General features: G+C 40.6%; 1 protein-coding gene across 2 annotated transcripts in view; it reads right to left on the reverse strand.

Moving 5' to 3' along the window:
* Window positions 1-13,325, reverse strand: part of ARHGEF26 (Rho guanine nucleotide exchange factor 26) — a 60,633-nt gene that overhangs the window by 32,778 nt on the left and 14,530 nt on the right. For both annotated transcript variants that reach the window (XM_054834622.1, XM_054834621.1), the window contains one exon: window positions 13,045-13,205. In XM_054834622.1, the coding sequence (XP_054690597.1) occupies window positions 13,045-13,205 (161 nt within the window). The remainder of the gene's footprint in view (window positions 1-13,044; window positions 13,206-13,325) is intronic.

Here is a 13,325-nt window from a genome sequence, read left to right on the forward strand (position 1 = left end):
TAATACAGATTTAGCTTCATAGTGATGTTGCTGCTGACTGGCCTCTCCAAATCTGAATTGGGGGAGAAGGGATTTAAAATAGTAAAAATGGGAAAAATTACAGCCTTATTTTTATGTGAATTAGAGCTTTTAGCAAAAGAATGGCTGGAAGAGGGTGATGACAGTGAGGGACTGCATCCACAGGTGTTGGAAATTAATCCCTTTGTTACAGGAGTTACCACAACCTAAACAATGGAAAACAATACATACGTACACATAGATTTATAATGCTAAACACTGCAAAGCTAATAGCCCATAAAAATACTTTTATTAGGCACTATCCACTGCACAACTACAAAGTCAAACAAGCGGGGGGGGGGGGGGGGGGGGGGGAAAGAAAAAAGACCTCGACAGCCTATTCCTTCATTCTGCAATAAAATGGAACAACTTTCAGCAAGCCTACCCACAAGTAGCTGTACTAATGGCAAGGCACTTGCCTTTTCAACTATTTATAGTATACTGGCAGAAATCCAGAACAATAAAAAAGCCATGGCAACCCTGTCAATATATTCTGTTACAGCAAGATTCTTGAGATAGCACGTAAAGCGCTCGTAGCATCTAGCTCAACGGTATGCATTTCAGAAAACCAAATCTTGATTCAACCAATTAATACCCACTGACAAATGAACCCACAAAGAACACTCTGTGGCACTAGAAATGTAAATCTTTTTGATAAATTATGAAGACATCACAACAGGAGTCTTCATTTTAAAAGACCTTTCCCATGCTGAACAAAGTAATGCTTTTTATACTACCAAGAAAAAGCAGAGTGCTTCTGCCTGTCTCCCCGAGTCTGAAAAGTTATCTACATACTCATTTGTCACAGAACAAAGTGATGTCTTGCAAGTCACAAACGATGAATTTATAAATCATTCTGTGAAACTTTCTAACAACAGGGATGAGGTTATTCCCATGTAACACACTTACTAGAACAGCCAAACACAGCAAGCAAAGGCCTTGGAGAACGGAGAAGAACTTATTGCAGGCTCTACAAACCTGGCTCATCACCTTCACAACAACCAAACGCTAGCACTAGCAAATACTGATGTTGTTACTACACGCAGGAGAACTAATCAATCTTGATATCTGGGAAGAAATTTTTGTCAATATAAAAATATGAACCATATAAAAACATAAATTAAGCATTGCTTAGTCTTGAGGGAAGTGTATCAGCCAGGGAACTCTCCACCACAGTCTAGAAATAATGGTGATTTACAGAGTGCCCCGAAAACTCTCCAGAGAAAGTCTGGAATTTGTCATGTCATTTCAAATGACAAATTGCCCATCAGAGTCCTGCCCCCCTCCCTCTCAGGGCCCAGCGGGTACTGCCATGGGTACCACCGCAGCCACACACCCCTGGCAGCCCTGCGCCGCAGGGAGACCACAAACACTCCCACGCTAATCTTCCTCACAAAGTGCCAAGTTGGCAACCTGACTTTCATAACCGAAGGAAAGCAAGTTCAAAGTGCAAGGGTACCAATCACCACGGTAGGGCGTTTTACAGCCCTGCGCAGGGGCTGTTCGGAAGGCAGAGCAGCAATGCCCATCAGGGGAAAGGCCAAGGCGCAGGAGGACACAGCGCTGCGAGAGACGGCACAGCACAGCTTCCAGTGCTGCTGGACTTCTCTGTGCATCACAGGCACTTCAGCCTCTTTCCTCCACCTCTGTAGAAGTTATCTGGGGCAGCAAACTATCTCACATGCTTAAAGGTAGGGAGAAAGTTGCAGGTTTTGATACTGCTGCACGTAAAGCTGCTTTTCCTATAAAATGTACAAATCATAGAATCATAGAATCTTTAAGGTTGGAAAAGACCTCTAGGACCATCAAGTCCAACCGTCAACCCAACAACACCATGTCTACTAGACCATGTCCCAAAGTGCCATGTCTACACGCTTTTTGAACACCTCCAGGGACAGTGACTCCACCACCTCTCTGGGGAGCCTGTTCCAATGTCTGACCACTCTTTCAGTGAAGAATTTTTTTCCTAATATCCAACCTAAACCTCCCCTGGAGCAATTTCAGGCCATTTACTCTTGTCCTATCACTTGTTGCTTGGGAGAAGAGACCAACCCCCACCTCACCACAACATCCTTTCAGGTAGTTGCAGAGAGCGGTAAGGTCTCCCCTCAGCCTCCTCTTCTCCAGACTGAACAACCCCAGTTCCCTCAGCCGCTCCTCATCAGACTTGTGCTCCAGACCCTTCACCACTCTGTTGCCCATCTCTGGGCACGCTCCAGCACCTCAATGTCCTTCTTGTAGCAAGGGGCCCAGAACTGAACACAGGACTTGAGGTGTGGCCTCACCCAGTGCCCAGTACAGGGGGACGGTCACTTTCCTACCCCTGCTGGCCACAGTATTTCTGGTACAAGCCAGGATGCTCCCGGCCTTCTTGGCCACCTGGGCACACTGCTGGCTCATGTTCAGCCGGCTGTCAGCCAGCACCGCCAGATCCTTTTCCTCCAGGCAGCTTTCCAGCCACTCTGCCCCAAGCCTGTAGCGTTGCCTGGGGTTGTTGTGACCCAAGTGCAGGACCCGGCACTGAGCCTTGTTAAACCTCATGCAGTTGGCCTTGGCCATCAATCCAGCCTGTCCAGATCCCTCTGCAGAGCCTTCCTACCCTCGAGCAGATCAACACTCCCTCCCAACTTAGTGTCATCTGCAAACTTACTGAGGGCGCACTCAATTCCCTCATCCAGATCATTGATAAAGATGTTAAACAAGACTGGCCCCAAGATTGAGCCCTGGGGAACGCCGCTTGTGACCGACCGCCAACTGGATTTAACTCCATGCACCACTACTCTCTGGGCTTGGCCTTCCAGGCGGTTTTTTACCCAGTGAAGACTGCACCTGTCTAAGCCATGAGCCACCAGCTTCTCTAGGAGAATGCTGTGGAAGACCGTGTCAACGGCTTTACTGAAGTCCAGGTAGATAGCATCCACAGCCTTTCCTTCATCCACTAGGCAGGTCAATATATATAAATAAGATGTTTATATAAATATAAATGTCTGTATACATGATCTTTGTATCGATACACCATAGTAGAAGTTACAGCATGGCACAGAGGATAGCAAACACCACACTGCAGCAGGCAAGACTTCCTAGGTATAAACACTGTACAGACTAACCTCACAGTTGTCCAGAGGAACGTGAAGCAATGCAACATAACTCATCTATCTGCAGTGACAGCTTTCATCTCATGAATTTGAGGTCCAATAAAAGATTGTATAGCTTTAAAAATCTCATTTAAACAAAACACATTGACCCAATGATACATGAGAGGAGCCAAGGGAACATACATATATCTTCCCACTATGACAGCCTCACTAAACACAGATATTTCTAGACTTACTAACCACTTGGTGCCTTTTCAAAGCTACAGATTCTTTTTAAGCAAGAAGGCCGATGGCAGTGCTCTGAAACCAGACTGACCTCTTGAAGACTTATCGCTCAGTCTCAACTAAGAAAGGCTGCTTCTTCATTCCTTCTCAGTCTCTGTACAAGGAAAGCAGAGATGCAAGTTCGAGTAACTGCTGAACATCCACCCACTTTACTACCACAGAAATACACAGATAAACACAATTTTCCTCTTTTGTGCTTCCTGCAGCAACAGTAAATCTGACAATTTGCAAAAGATTCGTAAGCTGCTACTGGAACAAACCCTGCAAGACCCAACAACAAAGCACGACAGCTTGAGAGGATCTGTGTGGGCACTAAGTTTCAGATGATTGTGACAGTGATGCTCTGCAGGAAAGGATGCATAAACACCTACTGGATAAATAGTTTTTGGTTACAGCTGGAAGGCTTTAAAATTGTTAAGTATTTTTGTTCTACTGTCCTTTCACAAATATTCACATAAATAACACTCTATGCAGAGGTTAGGCCACAGAAGAAGAGCCAGAGGCTCCAAAAAGTCAGCTACAAATGCTGCTGTGAGATTTATTTTCTTAAAACAGAGAATATGTTTACATAATATATGGATGGATTCCAGTACCAATAAATATTATGGCAGATGGCAGCTTCACACCATAGTTCTGGCAATGCCAGCTTCCACAGCTCTTGTCCAACATTCATTCCTTTCCCTACCATGCTCTTTCAGGTACATCACCACAATTGCTTGTGGGCTGACGCCTGATTACATCTGGGAATCACGCTGACAAGGGCGTGAGGGAGACGAAAGAAAGACAACTCTGACCAGGTTTGGTTTGTGGGGTTTTTCCAGCTACCTCTCATCTGGATGGCAGCTGGCTGAGCTGGGGGAGTAATGGGGAAGGGGGAAACCTCCAGGCACCACTAGCACCAAAACTGGACCTTTTACATCAGTGTGCAAAAAATGAAGGATACACATAAACAAACTCTACTATGCTGGTCCTACAACAGCCCTCTACAACAGAGAGGGCTGTTATGACTCTTTTGGTTAAACTCACAGTTTTAAGGCCATTCATCTAGAATATGGTTTCAATCCATGTTTCAAACAATATTTCATCTCAAAATGAGTTATTTCTATCTGACGCCAAAATTATCTGTTGTTGGATAACACGAACCATCTTAAGTCTCTGGTGAGCGAAGATTTGGGTTTTGAGTGGCTGCTTTTTTAATAAAAGCTATACTGTTAACGTTAAAAACAGTCATCAGAAGACAATTAGGTAGAAAAGTATCAGTTCTTAGTTCTTAGGCTGAGGACCTCAGCTAGAGAAAGTAGAAAAAAGTATCTCCAAAAGTACTTAGTGATAGAAGCAAACGAAAAACTGAACACAAAGTCCTAGACCAAGGACTGCCAGCAGAGTTTTGAGAAGTAATCTAATTACAAGAGGAAAAGTTCCAAAGGGACCTGACAGTGAGTCTCTCTTTCCTCCTAAGAATCTGGGACACCAAGTTACATACCATCTGTGCTGCATCTCCGCAGGAAGATAAATTGACAGTACAGAGCTTCAGAGTCATAAATTTTTCAGAAAGGGACACAAAGACAACTAATTTGTCAAAATAATTTTGGCAGTAATAAAACACACAAAGAATACTGAGAGGACAGCATGCAGATGAAGTTTTGAACACAAGTGTAGATAGACAAGGAATAATTACTAGAATTCTCTAGAGAGAGGTAAAACAAAGTAAGGTTCTAGTGGCCACTATTCAAGAATACTGTTTTCATAAATTTAAAACAGAAATTGAGTTACCTTTCATCTGACAAACACAGTTAATATCAGCAATCTTCAGCAACCACAATTACAAATCAATAAACACACACACCTACAATCACGCAGTTGACATGACACAGCAATTGTAACCACTATCTCACAGCCTTGGGTGCTTTGCCCTTTCTTCTACTGAACCTTTTCCCCAAGAAACACACACATTACCGCTCACTATTCTGTGCCATTTGCTGTCAGTCCAGTTCAAGTGTGATAAGGAAGTAGAATCATGTTTTGCAGGGGGAAAAAAAAACCCAAAAAACAGAGACAGTACTACATGGGAGAGATTGAGAAGGCCTTAAGAGAAAACCAGAGTGTAACACAGTCAACAGCTGAGTGACTACAGGTGCAGCCTGCAGCCTGTGTCTTTTCAGGTAAACTCAACCCTACTGCAGAAGTTTAAATCAACCCTACCACAGAGGAGGGCTGAGCAAGACTGCTCTTCAATTCTTTCCTCCCCTGGCCTGCAAATGCTTGAGAATATTGCAATCATTATTTCAGGGAAGTCAGGGGAAAACCACCACCCTTATTTACTCTAGAAAACTCTTGAGTAAAACTCATCAGAAGAATGGGCTCCCTCTATCCTTCAGTCAGTACTGCAGCTTGTAATGAGAAGGCCTTCATCTGTTACTGTTGATCTTGGCAAGTGGTAGTCATTGAGGTTTTGATTACGTGGTAAAAAGAGCTGATATATACAGGGTACATCTACACTGGCAGATAAAAACCCCTAAAACCCAAACAAGACACTTAATGTACGACTGCATCATGCTATCTTTCAGAATCAATGCCCTGAAGGGTCTACTCTGAGCAAAGCATGAGATGGCAGCTCCAGGGATCTGGAAAACATGGGCGAATCAGTTGCCTTGATTTTTTGTATTTTTTTTTTTTTTAAACAAAATCCAGCTACAGTGTCTATTATTAATTAGCAAAGTAAGTAAACACAATCATTAACATGACCCAAAGCTCTCCTTAAAAGATCGCACTGGCTAATACTATTTTAAAGGGATTAAACCGTGTCTATGCAAAGCTTGACAAGCATTTCAAGATTTGTGGGGTAAAACACCATGGAGGTTGGATGCTAGACAGGGGGGGGAAAAAAAAAACCCAACATGGTCAGCATTTAAATAACACCACAAATAACCCCTGGGATACAGATGATTTTCTGAACAAATACAAATTTTATGCAGCTAATATTTAAATGTCATATGTTCACCATTGGGGAAAAAGAACCATAAAGACAATATAAGTTTTATGTTTATGTTGGTGTTTCTTTAAGATACTGTACAATCAAAATAACACAAACTTATTCTGGCTTCTAGTCCCATCTGGCTTTAATAACTGACTTCAGGCTCAGGCTAAATTCATTGGTAACAGATACACAACTGCCAATGCCCTCCACCAACACTTTCTGCGCCATTCGCAGCGTCAGTAAAGATTCTCAGATGGCCTCTACAAAAGTGATCTTTTACAGCACCTCTAAGCAGGCGTGAAGGCAAAGATAAGGACGCCTGAGCAGAGACTGTGAAATCTAACACGAGCTATATTTAATTTCACAGAGGATCACACAAGTCAGAGACAAGCAAATTGTGAGTAGACTCCGTTTTCTTTACAAGTAGCTGGCATTCCTTCAGAGGGGCATCCGAAACAGAGAACGCAATGGACAGCTTGCACGGGACTTTACACGGGACAGAAGGGAACGTACTGCAAAACACTTCGCTTCTCTTTGCTACTCTAAACCAATACTATATTAAAATACTGACTGTTCTCAGAAACTGTTTTAAGAGTTACACCATCCCCCCCGACAACCTCCCCACAGCTCACTATCAACAGTAACTATCCTTGGCTGAGAAACCTTTCCACAGGTACCGGCCAAGAGCGCGCTTCCCTGCTTTGGTCAGCGCTGTGACTGCGGGTGACACATCAGGGGTCCCAGCTCTGACACCAACACCCGGGTCACCGAGGAGCGGCAGCGGGAAGTACAGGCGCGCACACAGTCGAGCAGATGGTGTCATCATTCTCCAGTCACTGGGGCAGAGTCACTGCCCGAGTCTCTTCCTATTGTTTCCTCCTACCCGTACCAACAGCTAGACTTTAGTCTACTTACAAAGCATGAAAACACACCATGACGGTGATGGATGTTAAGTCTGAGTTCGGGGTATTCTTTTAAATACATGTAAGTGAATAATTTGAAGCTAAAGTCTTAATCTGTTTTCTGGAAAACTAGGTATTTTCTTCAAGGGCACTTTTTGTATACATAATTAGTATTTACTAACTCAAGTATTAGACAATACATATATAAAAAATTCTAAACTTGTTTAAAAAGAAAAACCAAAACAAAAACATGCTTTCTCTTAAGTTCTGTTCACCCAAGAAAGCTGAGGGAAGTATGACTGTTCAGATTTGTTGTTCTGAGTATTGAAGTCATGTATCTAATCTTGTTTCCAATAAGGAAGCTAAATTATAAAAGATCACTGGGTCAGGAATGCAAGTACCAACTGCATATTATTTTTAAGTTATTGTTTACCAACACTGCTAGTCATTTACAAAGAAACAGTACAGGGCAACCCAGAGAGTTTTTTCAGCTGCCACAAGAACTCTCTAGAAAAATAATCCCTAGATTTTAAAGCCAAAGAGTTCAGCAATGAGCGCTGATGTCAGAACAAACCATGAAGGAAGCAATCTGAGGAAACACAAGGATAAATGCACTGTCCCAACTCATCAATATAATGCAAATTCATCAACAATGCAAATTTAAGTGTGGTGAGCACCTAAAATTTAAAGGGCGGGGAGAAGTATTTTGGACTCACTGCTCTGTAATAGGTGCTCCAGAATCCCTGGAATCTCCTCACAATCAAAAAAGGCCCCATCGGCAGTAAAAGTAGATTACACAAGGCTGGGACAAAGGCAGAAGCCACAAATGGTAAATTTAGTGGTCACTACAGATCAGCAGCACCTGCCATGGGTCCAGGCAACCACCGGCTTCTGCACAGAGCCACAGGTGCCTCACATCCTGCTTCCAGATCATTTGGGAGGACTTTTCTCCCTCTTGTTCCCATTTCTCTACCACATCCAACAAAATCACTCAGCCCAAGGAAGCCACTTATCTGCTTTGAAACTTCCAGTATGATCAACTTTCTTTGAAAGAGCACAGAAATTCTCCCCCAGATCATACCTCAGTGTCACCAAGCTCAGCTGGATGCCCTCAAGACATTAATCAGCCTTCTTCAAAAATTGCTAACGGCAAAAACTGTGATAAAATACAGAACACAGACTAAGACCATCACTCTAGTCCAAATAGGAAAAGGATGTTACTGACTTATATCACTGTCTTACCTGGAAATCAAATGGGGGTGATCTATAACTTATGAATAATTCTCTCTCGTTATAGGTCACCTGAATCACCCAGGGTCTACTCACAGTATTTAATTTTTTATTTTTACTTTTATTATATGCAGGTTTTGGGTTTGGGATTTTAGGGGTTTTTTTGCAATCTTCCAAAGAAACTGAGCAACAGAACTCTGCATTCTCTAAAAGTAATGGGTTTAATGCCTAGTTAACTGATTCAATACACACACTTAAATGAACACTAGGACTGTATTTTCCTATGGAAAAAGATGAAGCTGCATCATTTAAAGGATGTTGGAAAGAGGTGAAACATTAAGCTAATATATAAAAAGTGCTATGAGAAAGCTCACCTGGTTCCTAACATATATTCAAACATATAAAATTAAATTAAGGATACTCAGACAAGATGTTAACCTGCCTCACAAACACACATGGGCTTCTCTACTGAAATCAAGACACAGAGTTTAAACACGGTCAGAACCTGTCAAAATATTTTTTGTGTCTTTTCCTGCTAATGCTAACCTTCTGATATTCCATAAGCTTTTTGCCTTTTGCTGGCCTAATGGCAGAGAGAGAAACAAAATGCTAACGCTTTTCTTTCTCCTATAAATTTGGTGATTTGACCTGTCAGACCAATTGTTATTCAAGACATTTCACTAACGTCCTGGTAACTCCTCTCTCCCAAGACAGGCTCTGGGGAAACCAACCTCTTTTGCACCACGTACTGAGACTAGAGGGAGTTTTTCTTACTAGCGAGATTGATTGTGCAGTATTCTCAGACTACACAAGCTTTTATTTCTGAATGAGCTGGCTTATGGCATCCCCACCAGCTTACATCTCAATGGAACAGCTCTCACTGACTCAGGCTGCAGTTTGTGTGATTTCGTGTTCTATCAGTTATGAACTCCCATATTGCACATACAGGCAAATACACAATAAAAGACTTAAGCTTTCTGAAGCCACCTTACAGAACATTTTCATAAACGAACACACTGTATGTTGCACAAGTTATTCAGATCAACTCTTCTTTGTTAGAGACATTCCAATGAGCTCCCAAAAGCAGAGACACTCTTTACTGTCTGTATTCTGCTTGTGACAAAGACAGCTTTGTTCCATCAGAAATGGCCTTGTCATGCATTAGAAACCTATCTTGGTGTTTCTGGAGAGTTTCCATTAAACATTTTCTAAGCCAAAGTTCCTAGATAGAAGCTTTAAGCAATTCTGACAGAAGTATTTTTATCCGTTTATGTTCTTTACTCACCAAACTTTGTCTGAGCAATCAAAACCACTGATAACTACACTCATACTCAGATCTTATATTTTTAAGTAAAAGAAAGGCTGCTTAAAATATAGCATAATGGGACAGGTGCTCAATTTTATTACAATTATACAACAAAAGGATGGATATTGCTGCCTTGAAAGACCTTGAAAATGGGAAGCAATAGTTTGAAGACACCAAGAAAGAGGCTTCTGTTTCAAAATCACTTTCATTGTTTACACAAATGATAGCTGTAGATAGCCAGCACAGAGTTTTGTTATAGTTTAACAGTATTGCATAACTCAGGAAACAAAATATGTTTTCGTTTAAGTTTAAAAAGAAGTTACAAATTCTGGTTTTACTCCAAGTTATAAAAAAACCAAGTCCTTAAACCATTAGACTTTCCAGACAAGAAAGAATAAGATTATAATTTTAGGCTAGTGTGGTATTTTTCCATTCTTCCTTTTTTTTTTTTCTCTCCCACTTCCCTTGAAGACTATTAATCAAAACGGTTGTAAGAATTCCCCTACAAATATTGCTCTCCCCACCTCCATCTCTGCTTTAAATATTTTAAGTGAGAAATATAAAAGTGGATTTAATGATTTGGAAGGCTTATTCATCATAGGGAAAAACCAAACACACACCTATTCACATAGCTATAGAGTATGGTCAGCTGTGTCTTAAAGAAAAAATCTAAAGGAGAGGCCAAGTCTGCAAGCTAATTAAACTAATAAAGACAGCAATTACCCTCTAGTACATGATGGTCCTGTGACATCAACATTTGTCTAGCAAAAACCAGGCTCATGATACTTTACTTTTACATGTAATGTGGATTGTAAAGAGACACCTTTAAAAAGTACTATTCTGTACAACATCTGGCAAAAGCCCTCAACCGTAAGAAATAGAGGGAAACGAGAGGGAACAAGAGGATGGAGAAATGAAGGTATACTGACTAAGTCCACATGTACACCTATTATATAGCTCCTAAATTAAGCTCGTACTTGACACAATACATTAGACACTCTCACGTATATGCCACATGAAACAAAATCTTATTACTGCATAAACTTCAGAAGACATGAAGTCAAACTGCTGCACAACAGATGTAAAATTCCACAGACTTTGTGGGGCTTCAGAGAAATAGAAGCCAAGAAAGGACATTACCATGACTGGGAACATGGAACTTGAGAAATTCCACAAAGGTAAATGTGGGTTTAGTGCTAAAGAATTCAGAACTTCACAATTTCTATAAGAAGGAATCAAAGGGGACAAAAGAAAAGGAAACCAAAAAACAGCTGAAAAGATGGGAAAGACTGACTCCAGAGATATTCCTAGCCTGACAGATTCCTTATCCAACCATTAGCCCCATTCTGAAACAAGGCTAATATTTTTCTGTTCCACAGGTAGAGAGAGAAAGTTGTACAGTGCTACGGTTAAGATCAATTGGAATCTTAACTAAGCCATGTACATCCTTCAGCCATTGTGCTTGATGTCAAACTGAAAATGAGGTATGAAGAAGCATAGACATTTTTATTTTTTAGTTATGTAGGCCACTAATTCACCTGCTGATATTGCTATTAACCAGGCTAGGATAACCAACAAGTTATTACAAAGCACAGCCTCATTAAACAACTTTTTGAAATAGAGTTTGAAGTATTCATAGCCCTGAAGTACACTGTGAGCGCACATACACGTGCATGTCTTGTGTTAAATAATTCCAGCAGTAATTATCAGCAATCCTAAACAGACTTTTCAGCCTTTGTATTGTGTAAGAACTGCCAACATTTCCTTTTCATTAGGCACTACGTGTAGTGTGTCAGTTTTTCTGGTTAGTGACTGCACTGAAAAAACTTAAAAAAAAAAAAAAGCACAGCACAGCTCATCTTCCTTTTAACAGAAATAAAGTCTCTGGTGTCAGGTGCTATGGTGCACTGCACTGCTCATGAATAGCAAAATGCCTATGCTGTTTACATAAAAGATACCACAGTCACAGCATATGCTGCACATTGAGTACTCAGAAGAAAGTAAACAGTGATTCAACTGATTAAGGAAAACACTGGCAAGAGTCGGTTCTTAAGGGCAAGTATGAAACTCTTGCTCAATTTTCAACAGTTCAGTAAGGGCAGACTAAGCTTAATTTGATGACTGTAAAGCCTAGGTATGAATGTTCGATGTATCAATGTTTAGCTTAGGAACTGTTTAGATTTGAAGGATGCTTATTTCTACTAAAATACCCTAAGTTCTTTCCTTCCTTACCAATTTTCAGAGAAACTAGTATCGTGCCTACCCCATTAAACATGAGCTCAAACATAGCGGCAAGGTGAGTCTGTCAAACTCATGCGCATGTCCACTGTAATTTGTATTTTCCATCTTCAAACTAGCATGACCATTCTTCCAAAATGGTCACCAACCTGAAATGGTTACTTGAGATTCCAACTTGCTTTTATGTTGAAACAGGTATTAAAATAATAACTGGACATCTCCAGTTCAGCCTACCTGTAAGCTCTCCTTACTAAATCAGTACAGCCAGGCAAGTAAACAACTGTTCAACTTTAAAAATAGTATTCTGGCAAGAAAAGCTAAGATTTTTCCAAGGAAGAGCAAGATGCCTCAGAGAACAAGAGTGTAGGCAAGGCACAGCCTGAGTCTGTAAACACTACCACGTATCATAGATTGTACTAACCAAGCTCTACTATTCAAGGAGCTGCTGGTGAGGTACATAAGGAAAATATAATCCAAACAAACAGGGGCTTACTCATATTACAAAACCAAATAAACCAAACAAAATAAAACGTTAGCTGTTTCTATTATATGAAATGATTCTTTAGCACTGCAGAGCACATATATTTTGGTGCTCTCAAAGAGCAGAGAATCAAATTCCATTCTAGCTTTTTTATAAGCTGTAAATAAATTAAGGCTCTGCATATTAAAATATGCAACATTTGACTTCTCATTCTTAAATTGTCAGGCCTAAATTTCTGCTGAATTTGCTACCTTGCAGCTGTTCCTTCATTTGTGGTAACACTAAAGATGCTATTTTGTCTACTTCATTAGTTAGTTCAAAGATATTTTGACCACCAGTAATCATCCCTCAGATATAGTTAAAAAAAATGTATTGTAAATAATTTAAATTTAATTACTAAATTTTAAATTTAGGTTTCTAATTTTTAAAATGTCTAATTTTTTTAAAATGTGGAAATGCATTGTTACACTTACTTTTTGCTTGCTTCGTAAACATCTGTGATATTGGAGAAAAGGTGATGGCTCTCCGTTTTGGTCATTGTGAGGCTCAGTTCCCTGGAATTTTTAAACATCCGGATCAGAATCTCCAAGCTCAGCAAGTAAGAATGCTCAGAAGATATCACTTCAAATATCGCCTGCAAAGTGAAGGGGGAAAAGATAAGACTTACTATTGACTAGGCTTTTTTTTTTTTAATTTAAAAAAAAAGGAAAACATGGAGGAAGGGTGCAAAGAAAAGTTATTGGGTGTAAGCTAG

The sequence above is a fragment of the Grus americana genome, chromosome 9 (genome assembly GCF_028858705.1).
Source record: "Grus americana isolate bGruAme1 chromosome 9, bGruAme1.mat, whole genome shotgun sequence".
Lineage (NCBI taxonomy): Eukaryota > Metazoa > Chordata > Aves > Gruiformes > Gruidae > Grus > Grus americana.